General features: G+C 34.5%; 1 protein-coding gene across 21 annotated transcripts in view; it reads left to right on the forward strand.

Annotated features, from left to right (window-relative positions):
• Positions 1 to 16,636, forward strand: part of Ncor1 (nuclear receptor corepressor 1) — a 141,086-nt gene that overhangs the window by 60,702 nt on the left and 63,748 nt on the right. For 15 of the 21 annotated variants that reach the window (XM_048785910.1, XM_048785920.1, XM_048785935.1 and 12 more), the window contains 4 exons: positions 6,432 to 6,559; positions 9,562 to 9,779; positions 11,569 to 11,631; positions 13,517 to 13,656. In XM_048785910.1, the coding sequence (XP_048641867.1) occupies positions 6,432 to 6,559; positions 9,562 to 9,779; positions 11,569 to 11,631; positions 13,517 to 13,656 (549 nt within the window). The remainder of the gene's footprint in view (positions 1 to 6,431; positions 6,560 to 9,561; positions 9,780 to 11,568; positions 11,632 to 13,516; positions 13,657 to 16,636) is intronic. The other 6 variants (XM_015506815.2, XM_015506813.2, XM_048785913.1 and 3 more) reach the window with 1 other exon arrangement.

The following is a 16,636-nucleotide window of genomic DNA, read 5'->3' on the forward strand; positions in this document are numbered from 1 at the left end:
TTTTAATTTTTTTTTTTTTTTTTTTTTAGTTTTATGTTTCTCTGGGAATTTGGGAGACGAGTGAGTTAATGATGGGCTTGGACCATTGTCTCAGAACAAAAGATTCTTATTTCCATTTTAAGAATCGCCTAAGCATTTAAGAATGCTTGTGTGCTTCATTCCATTTATTTGTGTCAAAATGATGAGAAGTTTTGCAGAAATTCGAAGGTTTAGTTTAAGGACTTGGGCTTTTTTGCAGAAGATAATTTCAGCTTTCTGTTGTGATGTGGTCACACTGGCTGCTTTGTTGAAAATAGATTGTAAGGAGGCAAGAGAAGAATGAGACCGGTTAGGAGGTTATTATAATAATTCCTGTGGCTTGGTCAAGATTCTATTGGGGAGGTAGGAAAACTAGTACTTACTTTGCAGGATCAATGATGAGTTACTTGGTATTTTTTAAGGTAAAACCAAGAGGTTTAATTAGTTTCTGGATATGTCTAAATGAGTGTGTGTGTGTGTGTGTGTGTGTGTGTGTGTTTTTATGCTTTTGAGGATGGAAACCAGGGCCTTTTGCATGGTAGGCAAATACTTTACCACTGAGCTATATGCCTCCTAGCTCCTGGATATGTATTTTTGATGGTAAAGCCAATAGGTTTTGCTGGATTGACTGTAAGGATGAGAGGACCGTAATCAAGGAAAACATCGAGTTTTGAATTGTGGAATTGCCTTTTGCTATGATAGGTATGACTGAAGAAGGAACAAGTTTTGGATATGACTGAGTTTGAAAGACCTGTCATATGTCCAGGTAGCAATCCAAGTTAATGTTTAAGTATTGTGACTAGTTAAATAATGTAAATTTAGAGCATGGGAAAAAGATCTGGATTGGATATATAGAGTTCGCTATATAAAAAAAATTTAGAACTACCTCTTTATTAAGAATCTAGTTATGAGGTTAAATTTTTTTTTAATGGGCATATCACCCTTTTGATTACCATGGTGATATATACAGATAACTGATTTGAGAGTCATTTTACTGACTTATTGTTCAGTCAAGCTTGAATCAGGAGGATTATCTCAGGTAACCCCAGAGTGACTGTGGCAAATTTACTTCAACAATCATTAGAATTGTGCTGAAGTTTGTGCTTGATCCTTTCAATTTTTGATTTCTTCCTTTTGCCCTCTTCCCAACTTCCTACCCAAAAGAGTAATTTTTATTTAGCGGATGAATGTATAGTATGCTGTTGACTGAATTATTCCAAGTTTATCAGGTTTGATTTTTTTTTTTTAACCAGCTATTGCTGTGGGGAACCTTTCATATTATGTACTCTGAAAATGAATTTTAAATCTTAGAATCATAGGGAAATTAGATTCATATTTTGTTAAAATTGTCTTCAGATATAATTGTTGGCAGAAATTTTAACTCTTCTCATAGTTCTATTTTATTTGCTCAAAACTATTTTAATAGTTCAACTTGGTAGCATCCTGTGAAGAGTGAGGGCAGTTTTTTATATATTTAATAGAAGTAATAAATACGTAATTGGAGATTGAAAGCCAAAACCACTTATAAGTGTTAGTAGTTGGAATCTATAATTATAAATAACACGTCAGGTAGTAATTTATTTTTTATGTATGAAGAATATGTTCTTTTCATTACAAGTAAAATTTTCTTCCATTAGGAAATGCTGTGCTTTCCAGCTAAATACTGTGCAGATGGAATTTCTGTGGTACCTAATATTAACCAACAGTGTAAAGCCGGTTACTGTTAAAAAACCACATTCTTCATTTCCAAATACTTAGTTTCTTTTCATAGGAATTTGTGTTTTTCTTTTATGCTAACACCATTTCCCCCTTTATGTCAGCATTTTTTAATTCTTCAGATATTCAGAAACATACACCTACATAAATGTAGCAATTTTGAAGTCATTGGTAAATAGGCATTGATTCGAAATAATATTTTAGACATGTTTAAAAATTGGATATAGCTTTTGACCCCAAAATGCTTAATCACTCTGTACCCAGGAACTTAGTTTTTATATCTGCGAGAATGGGAGAACTAGTACGTACTTTGCAGATTCAGTGAGAACTCTGTGTGTGTGTGTGTGTGTGTGTGTGTATAAAGTCTTGGGAGTATAGTGTAAAGCACATGGAGAGTATCTAATAGTTGGTAGTTAAGATTTCTTTATTGCCATCATCATGGTGTGTTTTTTTTTTTTTTTTTCGGTTGACAGCTTTCACTCTTCAGAAGTTAGTCTGAAAATTCATTTGGTCTTCAAGGCATTTGTTATTAATGTATTTGATTTTTTTGCTTGAAGTATATTTTGAAAAGAAATATTGCCCAGTAGTAAAACAACACTGCATCTGTACACTTTCAGTTACATATTCTTGCTTGTTCTTAAATTTAGTCATTTTGTTTCTTGGTAACTTAGTGTGTGCTAAGTGGGAATTCATCTATTTTTCTGTTTTATAGATTTGGGCATTTTAACATACAAATAGAGTGTGTGTGTCTGTGTGTTAAGAATTCAGTTACATAGAGTAGTGATAAAGTCTCAGTATTAACTGTTATTTGATGTTGCTATAAGGATCTAACTGGATCCTGTATGTCCCTGATCATGTTGCAGTGTACATACCTTTCTTTTTTTATTTGAATTTTCATTTTATAATGTGCACTTACATTTGTAGTGAATAACTTGTTGATGGAAGTGTTTCATGTTGTGAGAACCTTCCTAACAGAATGACAGTTGTTTTATTAACTCCATAAATATTAGGCTTAAAGGGAAGGGAAACTAGGACAAGGAACCACTGGGAAGCCTTTGTCTTTCTAGAGAACTTTTAGAAAGATTGGGCCTCTTCTACTGTAGCTAGCCTACAGAAATGGTTGAGGGTTTTAACATGCAAACTCCATCCTATACCACCCAGATTGGTACTTCTCTACAGATTTGCTTGAAACAAAAGTAATCCTAACCACCTCTTTAAATGAGAGATGTTCCTTATTTTCTTTAATGTCAGTGGCATGTGTTGTGATAAATGTTTGTGCAGATTGTCCATAGGTAAGATTCAATTCTCTGCTGGCTGTGCTTACTCAATGTTGCCTGTTCAGCATACAGTGATGAGAGGTTCCACTGGAGAGGTGCCTTGTATGTGACCACACTCTAATCTAGCAACTCTGTCAGTTTCTTTGGATCATTTCCACACTTTAATTAGAGCTGGGAGCTACAGCCTTCTTTCCATGACTGGTTTAAGCAGGTGCTACATTTGCGTCTCAGTCCCTAGGACCAGGGAAGAGTAGTCATCTATTGGTTGGATTTCAGAAGGGAATGTGTGGGATTGCTTACTTTCTTCAAAGCCCTGGTTGCCTTTAGAAGCAGTAAAATATAAGGGGAATAAGATTGTATGTATCAAGATGGACTCAAACTAAAAAGCGTCTTCACAGCAAAGGAAACAGTAAGAGAAGAGAGAGCTTACATAACGGGATAAAATCTTTACCACACACACTTCAGATAGAGCACTAATCTACAGGATATATGAAGAATTCAAAAAACTTAACACCCAAAAAACAAATAACCTGATGAACAAATGGACTAAGAAACTGAACAGACACTTCACAGAAGAAATACAGTCGATCACCAAATATATGAAAAAGCATTCAACATCTCTAACAGAGAAATGCAAATCAAAACTACAGGGATACCATCTCACTCCAGTCAGAATGGCAATTATCAAGAATACAAGCTACAAGCAACAATAAATGTTGGCGAGGTTATGGAGAAAAAGGTATACTCACACATTGCTGGTGGTACTGCAAATTGGTGCAACCACTCTGGAAAGCAGTATGGAGATTCCTCAGAAAACTTGGAATGGAACCACCATTCGACCTAGCTATCTTTCTCCACGGTTTATACCCAAAGGACTTAAAATCAGCCACATCAATGTTTATAGAAGCTCAATTCACAATAACTAAACTATGGACCCAACCTAGGTGCCCTTCAAAGATAAAGAATTTGTGGTATATATACACAATGGAATATTACTCAGTATTAAAGAAGAATGAAATTACAGGGTTTGCCAGTAAATGGATGGAACTAGAGTGAAATAAGCCAATCCCAAAGAAAGGCTGAATGTTTTCTCTGACATGCAAATGCTAATTCACAATAAGGGCGGGGAGGCAGGTGGATAGAGGTACTTTGGATTAGCAGGGGAGTAAATGGTGGGGAGGGGATATGAGGGTAGGAATGATAGGGTAATAATGTCCGATTCATTCTACTATGTGCAGATAAAGAGTACAAGACTGGTGTAGCTCTACATCATGTACAACCAGAAGAATGAGAAGTTATACTCCATTTATATATGGTTTGTCAAAATGTATTCTACTGTCATGTATAACAAATTAGAACAAATTTAAAAAAAAAAAAAAGAAAAAAAATTATATGTATCACCCAGGACTAAAGAAAATTTTAATCTCTTTCCTTACCATCTGCTCTGTTGACATCTCCCTTCATATCTTCATACTCTACACCAATTTCTAGGTTACACAGCTGTGTTAGTCAGCTTTTCATCACTGTAACCAAAATACTTCACAAGGACAGCTTAGAGGACAAAAAGTTTAGTTTGAGCTAACAGCTCCAGACGTCTCAGTTCCATTGCTCTGAGTCTGAGGTGAGGCAGAACATCATGGTGGAAGGGCATGGTAGAGGAAAATTGCTCAGATCAGAGCAGCCAGGAAGCTGAGAAAGGGAGCAAGGAGCCAGGGGACAAGATATATTCTCCAAGGGTATGGCCCCGTGATCTACTTCCTCTAGCAATGCCCCACTCATCTATAGTTATCAACTCGTACAATAATCCTTTCAATTTATTAATCCATCAAATTGATTAAACTACTGAACAAGCTGTTGCTCTCATAATCTAACCATTTTGTCTTTGAATACTGCTACATTGGATAACATGTTTCTAGTACATGAGCTTTGGGGGGATATTTCATATTCATACCATAACAGCAGCTCACTGACTAGACAAAACGTTGGTATCTTACTGGTTTAATGACAAATTAATGGTTCACTTATGTCTGACTTAGGTTATTAGCATTTGAAACCAGTCTTTCAGGCACTATGGTATGCTAGGAAGTCAGAGCTGAATTAAACATTCCCAATTGCAAGGCAGACTTACTTAAAGTTGTAAAACATACATTTGAAATCCACCTTTTTTTTTTTTTTTTAATTAGGAAATGAAACTGGCAATTAGCCAGGTTGAAAAATTGGGAAGATCAGATAAAACAAATGAGGAAATTACGATCTTGAAATGATTTAGCAAGTTGATTAGCAAATGCAGTTTTTGATGGACTGTGAAAATTCCATAGAATAAAGAATCAAAGGACCAAGCAGAATCAGCAACAGGGAAGGTGTGGAATGGGTGGGGTATGAATAGTTGCATCTGGAGAGAAGAGCTGTTGATTTTAGTTCTGGCAGGTCAACCAGGTTATTGTGATTTTACCTCCCAGGAAATGTAGCATTTCAAATTTCGTCTCAGAGCATATGTAGGATTTTTCCAGGCAAGAAAGGGCAGAAAGGGTATTCTAGACAAAGGTAAGAAAGCGCTGGGCTTGTGAAGATGAGTCCAGAGCAGTAAGAAGAATGTGGGAAGGATGGGCGTTGGAGGGAAATATGCACAGGCCAATAGGCTTTTCAGTAAAGATGCCCTAGAGTTCTGTCCTCATTATGCAGTCTTGATTTCTGAATTAAATAAAAATAATACAGCATTCTTAGTTTTTTCTTTTAGACTTGCAGTTTTAACAAATGTGACATCAGAAATGAAAGGGTCTGATTGCCCAATACCTTTCTTCGGTGTTTTCTTTTAGGAGTATGTAGGAACACATTTACATGGTTGTAGTTTCAGCTTAGGAATATTTGAATGTTTTACTTCTCTTCAATGTACTATATCTTTAGAATTTTTCCAAATTACTTCAGTCAACTATTCCATTAAATGTCAACTACTCATTAAATGGATGTTCCTCCCAAAAATGCATAAAGATGTTTCTTATAGTTTCATTTATAATAATGGAAAAAATAGGAATACATTAAGTATTTAATGATAGGGATGGTTTGAAAAAATTGTATATGTGTTTTGAAATATATTTTGAAATGGAATTCTTGAGTGACAGATTAGATAGGGCTTGCAAAGAGAGCCCCAATCTCAGATTTCCAAGTGGAATTTTAACATTTTCACCTCTCTGATAGATCTAAATGCTCTGAGCATTTGTGTATGTATGTATAATACCTTTTAAATAATACATATAAAATATATCATAAAAGTATTGCTTGATTTTTAATTCATGGCCACCAATTATATTGTAAATGATTAATAATTATTTAAAATGTTTAGATGGCTATTATAATTTTTCATCACAATTTGAGAATCTATTGCTGGTACCTTTGTGTTTCACAAATGATGATTTATTCTAGCAGCAAATTGCCCGACCCTCACAAGAAGAAAAAGTAGAAGAAAAAGAAGAGGATAAAGCAGAAAAAACAGAAAAAAAAGAAGAAGAAAAGAAAGATGAAGAGGAAAAGGATGAGAAGGAGGACTCTAAGTGAGTTAAATAATTATTAATAAGTGTTGTAGTTACTTTTAAATAATGAAACAGTCTTTTGAAGGTGTGAAATATTGGATAAAAGAATCAGTGGGATATGAGTTTTGTTATTTGACATGACTAAGTAATGAAGTATAATTTTTTGGCTTATTGTATTTATTTGCCAGCCATGACTTATTTCTTTTCAGACAGGATGAGCTACAATAATGCGTACTTCTCACAAAGATGTGTTGAATTTAATTTAATCTTGGATTTGGAAGATTCCTCAGGCTCTTTTATGAGCCTCAGGTAGTGTACCTTAGGTAGTGTAAAAATGCTGAGAAAGGAACTTTTCACTAATATAGTATATTCTAGGTTCATTGACCATATTATATAAAATACATTTCCCAATTTATTTGCTGTTGCCATTTTCCTGGTAATAAAAAGTAATTCATGTTCATTATAGAAAATCGGGAAAAGAAAGCAAAGTATAATGAAAGTTAATCTGTCATTTTGCCAGTCAGAGACAGCCACTGAGGCTTTTGTATACATTTAGGCACAGAGGGCCTCAGGCACTGGATTGGTTGTTTACCCCCGAACGATTATGTTTATAAATAATGTAGACTAAAATTCATCAATTTTAGATTGATGTGTTTAGACAAGTGTATGTACTTGTGTAGAGCATTTCCAATCATCCTATTCCTGTAGGTTTCTTTGAAGTGACATCAAATTTGTAATAGGTTTCTCTGCCCCCATTCCTAGCCTGTGGCAACCGCTTCTGCCTATTCTAGAATTATATAGAAATGGAGTCATACAGTATATATTAGTCAGGTTTCTGTCACTATAGCAAATACCTGAGATAACCAACTTATATCTTTGGCTCATATATTTGGAGGTTTCAATCCATAATTGTTTGGGCCTGTGGCAACACAGCATATCATCAAGGGAGCACGTGAAATACCAAAACCATTAACCTCCTGGCCAGGAAGGAAAGAAGATAGAAAGAGAGGAAGAGGCCAGGGTCCCAGAATTCCCTTCAAGGGCAAGCCCCCAATGACCTAAAAACCTCCCACTAGGCTCTGCCTTCTAAAGGCTCCATTGTCTCTCTTTAGTACTGCCCTAGGGACCAAACTTTTAAACACATTTTAAAATATTTTGAGAATATTTAAGATCCAGACTATAGCAAGTATGTAATGTGTTATGTGACTTATTAACTTATAAATTTCTTCGAGATTTATCCAGGGTGTTTGATGTGTAAATGGTTCGTTCCTTTTTAATATCTATTTTGTTTCTGTAATCCTCTTGGAAGTACTTAAGTTTTACCTAGTTCTGGGGTGACTAAAGCTGCCTAAGTCAATTGACATGGTTTGAAAAGTGTTAGATATTCATGCTTTTCTAATTTTATATCTTAGGAAGATACGTATAAAGGAAAAGTTTAGGTTATTTTAGTTTAGGTTAAACTTTTATCCTACCACATAGTCAGTGGTTCTGCTCAAGTGGAACTACCTTACCTGGTTTTACTTTTATCTTTTTTTTTTCTTTCTTAGAACTGCTATACCTTAATTTTACTTTTTTCTTAAAATATCTATTGTTGTTATTGTTTTGAATGTTTGTGTATATATTTGTATGTATGTGTGCATGTGTCTATGCATTTACTTATTTTTGGCAGTACTGGGGTTGAATCCAGGGCACTGTACCACTGAACTATACCCTCAGCCCTTTATATTTTTTATTTTGAGATAGGGTCTTGCCAAGTTGCTGAGGCTGGCATCAAATTTGCAATCCTTCTGCCTCCCAGGTAGCTGGGATTACATGTGTGCACGACCACACCTAGCTTCTAAGTTATTTTAACAATTCATTATCTATTTGGGCTAAATCTTAAGGAGAATACAAAAAATACTTAAGATATATACTATTTCCAGGTAGTTTATAATCTACTAGGGGAGAGCAAGGCAAGATACAAGAACTGTTTACAAGGAGAAAAAATCTTGGAAATAAGAATTAATAAAGCATGTTGGGAAATTGAGATATGGTCAAGTTTGCTTCTGTGTTGGCAGTTGGAATACCACACTTCTCAGGGTCATGTATTAGTGTTCTCAAAAGTTTCATGCCATATCTACATGTTTGAACACCTTTAATTTGGAAAAAGTGACCCCTTACTCAGTGCCTTCCATCTTAGATTGCCACCCCTCCTCTCTTTATTTTTTTTATTTATTATTCTTTAATCTTTGCAACAGCTCTATGAAATATATTACCATTATCCTTATTTTACAGATGAAGAAACTGAGGCTCATGGGAATGAGGCAGTTTTTCCAAAGTTATTGCTAGGCTGGTAAATCCAAGGCATCTTTGCCCTGGGGTGTAATCAGTATTGGTAGTGGTTCAGAACACTGAGTCTGGTTTAATGAAACAGTATTGTGGATTACTACTATAGAGTAAGCATCAATCATAAAGGTACTTACTATCTGTTTCAGCTTCTTCATTTCACTAATAAGACAACTTAGAACAAGTGTAAAACACCCAGGACTCCTGCCGTTTGGTATAGACCATGTCTTTGAATTGCAGGTCTAGGGGATCTTGTGCTGCCATTTGTTAATTTCCTCGTGGAATGTTCTGGTTTTGAATCAGTTAATTTGAAATATGTTTAAAATGTAAGTCCATTAATATGTTTTTTTAAAAAAAGTATGGAATATTTTCATTTTAACCAGCCAAAACTCTTCAAAATTAGGGCATAAAAGAATTTTACCTGGGGCTGGGGATGTGGCTCAAGCGGTAGCGTGCTTGCCTGGCATGTGTGCCGCCCGGGTTTGATCCTCAGCACCACATACAAACAAAGATGTTGTGTCCGCCGAAAAACTAAATATTAAAAAAATTCTCTCTCTCTCTTAAAAAAAAAAGAATTTTACCTAAATTTTTTAAAAATAAATAAGAGATTCGTTAGATTTATTCAATTTTTAAGTAAAGGATGTCCAAAACTGCAGCCTTCTTTGATACACACAAATTTTCATTGTTTTTGTTTCCAGAGAAAATACCAAGGAAAAGGATAAGATGGAAGCTACAACAGAAGAAACTGAGGAGAGAGAACAGTCCACGCCTAGGGGGCGAAAAACTGCCAACAGTCAAGGCCGCCGGAAGGGGCGAATCACCAGGTCCATGACAAATGAAGCGGCAGCTGCCAGTGCCGCAGCTGCAGCTGCCACTGAAGAGCCTCCACCACCTCTGCCACCACCACCAGAACCTGGTGAGTGGGAGGAATTGGCATGAATAGGCCATAATTTGTATGGAATTCTCTCTCAGTATTAGGGTTCTCTAATGTTGATAATCTACAAATAATCCTGAAGTCTGATCTTTAAATTTTTTGAACTTTATTAATGTCAATTTTTTTGAAAATGAACATGAGCCACAATCTTGCTACTCAAATACAGCTGTTTTTCTTTTTTAATTAGTTATAATCCTAGTGGGCGTATCACCTTTTTTTAAATATTTTTACTTGTTATATATCAGATGTTTTCTAATTTCTTAGTAATCTCCATTTTTACTTTGTAAATGGCCATAAGTGTTGGCATTTTTTTCCTGAGACATGACTTATTTAATCAGGCAGTCCCATTCCTCATCTTAAACCAATATAGACAACACTATAATGGGAAAAAAAATCTGTGCACATAGCATTGTTTTTCTGTTAAATTATTTTTCATAGGAATAAATTCTTAGGCAAATTTATATTGGGCCTAAGAATCCAAGCATATTTCTCTCTCTCTTTTAAAAAGTACTGTCTCATTAGTTTATAAAAGGATTGTTTGAATGATAAGTACCACCATTAGTGATTCGTGGTACCAATTTTCCCATAACATGAAGTATGAAAGATAGTGCAAGTTCTAGGAATGAGTGTAGCTCAGTGGTAATGCTCCTGCCCTTGAGTTAAATCCCCAGTAGCAAAAACAACAACAAAAAACAAACATAGGCAGAGGGGCAGATCATGATGGGCTTTGTATGAACTATATCTTGTTTTGCTTACAAAGGAGAGAGCTTGCAAAGGTTTTTACATAGAAGAGTGCTCTGATTAGATTTGTACTTTAGCAAGATAGGTCTGGAAGTGGTAGGTGAAGGTCAGATTAGATGGGCTCAAGAATGGAAGCAGATGTTGTATATGTGAAGGAGACGATAGTTGATACATGTCATTGGGTGTGAGTAGTAAGTGACAAGGAGGATTCAAAAATCAGTCTGAGGAGCCTATTCATAATTCAGATGATTGTGTTACTATTAATTGAGTAAGAATGTAGCAAGAGTTCATTTCAGGCTTGATATTTTCAGTTTTCTTTCTGAAGTAAGAGAGCAAGCGTTCAATGCATTATCCCTTTGTGTCTGCTGGATACCAGAAACAGAAATGAACAAAAAGAGTTAGGTCAAGATGAGGGTTCAGAGAAAGGGAGAGGGCACTGTTCCCAGACAAAAAGAAACAGGGTTATTTTGTCCTTTGACAATGCAAGAAAAGAGGAGTGATCTTTTAAGCTGGAAAGCATTGGGTGAGGTGGGACTTTCTTAAAACTAAGCTAAAGGTATTCAAACATGTAGACATGGATAGAACTTCTGAGAACATTGAGAAAGATTGTGTTGTTGAGAAAAGTAAAACTTTTCCATCTGGTTGATAGAAAAGAGACTGATAGCATCTAATTTTCATAGTTGTTGTTTTTATTTCCCACCAAATGCTGTGAACAGACTTTATAGCAGGTTCGAAGAGTTTACAGATTACATTGTTTGTCGGAATGAAGGATTTTTCTTTTCTGTTTTTGGTACTAGGGAGTGAATCCAGGAGCGCTCAACCACTAAGCCACATCCCCAGCCCTTTTTTGTGTTTTATTTAGAGACACTGTCTCACTGAGTTGCTGAGGCTGTCTTTGAACTCAGTCCTCCTGCCTCAGCCTCCCAAGCTGTTGGGATTTCTGGTGTGTGCAACCCTACCCTGCGAAGGATTTTTCTTTCTCTCTCTTTTTTTCCTCTCTGCTTAACTGGGTTTTCTCCTTTTGTTTTAGTTTCCACAGAGCCTGTGGAGACCTCTCGATGGACAGAAGAAGAAATGGAAGTGGCTAAAAAAGGTAAATTATAATAGTTAGATCTTCTCAAGGTTTTTTTAGTTTGTTTTTGTTTTAAAGGGTGATTAGTCATGAGCATAATAGAAATACTTTTGTAATTTAGGAAATGAAAAGGTTCTTCCAAGAGGGTAGGGTTTCTAAGCAAATTTAAGAGTTCTTTTTGATAGTATAGTACCCTTAAGGTACTATAATGTTATTTTGAATATCTTCATAAAACAAGTAGCTTTTCCAGAATAGTTGCTATTGAATTTATTTTGGAACAAACTTTGATATAAATTCCATATTTATGTTGTTTTAGAGTTGCATTCAATAAAATGGCACCTACTTTTTCAGTTTGCATTTGGGTTAAGTCTTTTGATTATAAACCATTAAGTGTCAGGAATAGTGGCCCATATTTGTAATTCCAGATACTTGGGAGATTGAAAGTTAAAGGCCACCCTGGGCAACTCAGGGAGACACTGACTCAAAATAAAACTAAAAATAAAACAGAATGAAGTGTAGCTCAGTGGTAGAATGCCCCTGGATTAAATCCCCAATTCCACAGAAATAGAATAAATAAACCATTAAAGAAATTGCACTGAGGAGGAGAGAACATGAAGTTTATAGCCAAGCAGACTGAAGTTTTGAGTTCTTCTCTGTTACTTTACTGTGTCATCTTACTATGGAACTTTATGTACCTTGTAGTTTTCTCTTGTTGCTTATTAATGTAGTATGATTTAAAATTGAACTAAATTACATTAGGGTAAATATTGGTAGTTAATTTTAAGAAAGATTAATTCTTTTGTTGTTTAAATATTTACCTTGTAGTTCCAAAGGGAAATTGTTATATGTAACTTGGCCTTTTGGTGACATATTTCAGATTTATTTACTATTTATCAGATAATAAATAATGTGTCTTAGACTCAAGTATAAGCAAACTTAACCAAAAATCAAACAGTTTACAGTGTTCTATTTTCAAAGTATTTTTATCTGAACCTTATTTGCCATAATTGGCAAATGCTAAATCTGCATTGTTTTTGAGAAGATTCACGTTTATTCTCATGTCATCATCAAAATATCATATTTAAACAAGCAGGTGTGAGCTCTATCATGGAATGGTCTTTTTCAGACAGATATATCTGTGTTTAACTATCTAATCTATACTCTTTAAGAAACTATCAGGCAAGATTTGGTAATGGTCTTTCTCCCTTATTATTAAGGGAGCTATTTGTATTAACCTTGAAAAACTGATGTTTACCTATAAATTGTTAAATTTGTACTGGGAATTTCTGTTTATGTATACCTGTATCTAAAGTATATCTTTATATTGTTGTCTATGTATGTATATATACAATTATATATTCATATTTTTCCACGTATATGTGTGTGTATAGTTGTTTAGAGAATTATTAAATTGCATAATTTTCTGTGATGCGTTATATTAAAACAGGATTTTTAAAAACTGGTAAATTTTTTGAGGGCATTGCTTGATTATGAATTGACTGGCATAAATCCTGATTATCAGTGAGGTTTCCTACAAATGAGACTGTGTTAGTCATTTATATTTGATTACCTTATTATTGATACACTGTCTCTAGGATCTAGAAGTACCTAATTGCTTAGTTTGCAAGCATTTGAACTATAACTGTGGGTCCAATGTTGCCCTGTCCCTGTAAATATACATAACACAGGTAAGATTTAGCCCTCTATTAATGAGCATATTTTAAATTGGGGGGAAAGTACAGGACAAAAATGAGTTTTCAGTCAGTAAATATTGAAGTACATTCATAAGTAATTGAAAGAGTGTCTGTAGTGTTAATGATTGTAAATAAAGTGATTACATTGATTTATTATTTCTCTTGCTTGCAGTCACTATTCAATTAATGCTTCATCTGCTTTTAAAATACAGGCCTAGTAGAACATGGCCGTAACTGGGCAGCAATTGCCAAAATGGTGGGAACTAAAAGTGAAGCTCAGTGTAAAAACTTCTATTTTAACTATAAAAGACGACACAATCTCGACAACCTCTTGCAACAGCATAAACAGAAAGTGAGTATATCAGAGGTAGAGAAGCTTTGATTTATCTTTTTTTTTTTTTTTAAACTTCAAGTGTTTTCAAACTTCAGAGATTGATTTTGGAGAAACTTTTTTGTATCTTGTATTTGTATTTATGCATTTACCTGTAAGAAGTATTCTAATTTCTTGGTACAGGTCAACTGGTTTCCTTTTTACTAATCAAAAAGGTTTCTATTTGTAGTAATGGGAATTCAGTACTTTTGAATTACTGTAGATGGGAAGTTTAATTGAAAACTTTAGGTGACATTTTATCATATTGAATGAGTTGATTTGGTATATTAAAAAAATGTTTTTTTTCAAAGACAAAGATTATGTGGAATAAAAAACCAGGGGTTATACTCAAATTATTATTATTTTCAAATTATTGAAAATTTACTTGAAATAAATTAGTATTATTGGAATTTTTCTTATAAGGAAGTTTTAGTATAGTAGTTCTTAGAGTTTTGGAGAGTCCTTTGAGGTAAAAATGGAAAATGCTTATACTTTCATGAAACTATTAAGATGTTATTTGCTTTTTTCTATTAATATTTGGATTGATGGGTAAAACTGCTGGTGGCAGGATACTCAGTGTGCTGGTACTCAATGTGTTCTTTATCTCCAAGCAACTTTTAAAAAATAGTACCAGATTCAGAAGTGGAGGTTTAACTCAGTGGTAGAGCATTTGGCCTAGCATTTGCAAGGCCCTGTTTTGATCCCCAGCACCATAGATAATAAGATAAAATAAAATGAAAAAGCTAGTTTTACTGAAGAATGTCCTTGATGAAGAATAAAAATTAATTTGATTGAATTTTTACATTAAAGTACTCGTATTTTACTACTCTGTGTAATGAAATGGTAAGTACACACATGGCTCTTTTACAAAAATATGATTATTCTATCATGGAAAAGTGCTTTTGCAGGTGTTTGAATTTCAGGCTGAAATATGTTCCCTTTTTCATAGAATATTGTTTTTACTTGAAAGCATGACAATGTGATTTTTCAAATTTTTGTATTTGGCAGATAGGTTTTTTGTTGTTGTTGTTTTGTTTTGTGTTTTTTTCTGACAATAAGTGAGCCTGTCTTTCAGAATAAACAACAAATAGTATTTGTTGTCACTTTTAAATTTCATGCTTGCAAATGAAAAGGAGAATTTTGGAAAATGCTTATACTTTACTGTGTGTGGGTTTTCCCTAAGTGTAGGAAAATACCTAAGATGATCAAAATGAGAAGAGGTTTATTTTGCCTCGCAGTTTTTGAGATTTCAGTTTATGGTTGCTTTGGAGCCTGTGGTAAGGTAGCAAGCACATCATGGCAGGAGCAGTGGTAGAAGAAGCCTGTTCACCTGATGGCCTATATGAGAAAATACACAGGAAGGAAGGGCACCCAGTCCTGATGTCTCCTTCGTGGACACACACTCAGCAACCTGAGCTCTTCTGCTAGGGCACACCTCTTAACGGTTCTACCATTTCCATGAGCTGAGGCCAAGCCTTTAACACATGGAGGTTTGGGGGTATTCCAGATCCATAGTATGGTAGCATGAACTTAATATGTTCTGGTTACACTTTTTTGTTGTTGTTGTACCAGAGATTGAACCCAAGAATGCTCAACCACTGACACACCTTTTTATTTTCTTTTTAAATTTTATTTTGAGACAGGGTCTCTCACTAAGTTGCTTTGGGTCTCACTAAGTTGCCGAGGCTGGCTTTGAACTTGTGATCTTCCTGCCTCAGCCTCCTGAGCTGCTGGAATTACAGGCATGTACCATGCCCAACTAGTTATACTGTTTTGATGAGATCAGTGGTTATAAATAATTTGGTGATTTGCTATATAATGAAGTATATCTAAATTTGAAAAATCTACATAACTAAGTACTTTTTGCTTTTCTTTTTTGATGCTGCAGTGGAACTCAGGGTGTTATGCATGCTAGGCTAATGTTCTACTGCTGAGTTGTATCTCCAGCCCTTCAGTATTTTTCAAATGACCAGTTGGTGATATTACAGTGGATATTATTTATTGCTAAAGGATTCCCATATGGAAGTATAAGACAAATTAATAAACTTTAACATAATAGAGTACAAAAAAGTTTTATTAATGTGGTTTCAGATTTCATCAAACTTTTAAGCAACTACTTACCAAATTTTGGTACAATATCAGAAAACAGACTCTATGGGTCCTTATTACTTTTTTAAAAAATATTTATTTTTTAGTTGTAGTTGGACACAACACCTTTGTTTAATTTATTTATTTTTATATGATGCTGAGGATCGAACCCAGGGCCTTGCACGCGCTAGGTGAGCTCTCTACCACTGAACCACAACCCTAGCCCCTTATTACTTTTTAATACTTTAGGGTTCTTAGACCAAAATGTTTTAGTATCATTAAGGAGAGAAGAATGAGTAATGAAAACACAAATACTTAAGCTTACTAAGATGTGAACTTACAAAGAAGAGTATATACTCTTTTTTTTCCCACATTTAAGATTTAATGATGCTCAGCAAAGGACACAATTCAATGGGAGAGAGGACAGTCTTTTCAGTAAAATGCGCAGGGAAAATCAGATATCTATAATAGATGAATTAAATTGAAAGATCATATATTCTTGATATATAATATTTTAAAAAATATTTTTTTTAGTTTTGATAGAACTTTATTTATTTATATGTGGTGCTGGGAATCGAACCCAGTACCTCACACATGTCAGGGAAGTATGCTACCACTGAGCCACAGCCCTAGCCCTTCAAATACAATATTGACTCAAAAGAGTATATACAAAGGAACTTTGAGGTTGCAATAGTTTAAAGGTCCTGTAAGAACCAAAACATAAAGAACAGAAAATAACACAACAAAAAAATATATTGACAAGATGAAGTCTTGAGTTCAGGAGATACCATCTAAAATGTTTTGGGAGAAAGTCAAGTAAACAGTGAATCAAATGTTTGTTGTGTTTGTTTTGTATTTTTTTTTTTTTTTTTTA

This window comes from Marmota marmota, unplaced genomic scaffold (assembly GCF_001458135.2).
Source record: "Marmota marmota marmota unplaced genomic scaffold, marMar, whole genome shotgun sequence".
In the NCBI taxonomy this organism is placed as follows: Eukaryota; Metazoa; Chordata; class Mammalia; order Rodentia; family Sciuridae; genus Marmota; species Marmota marmota.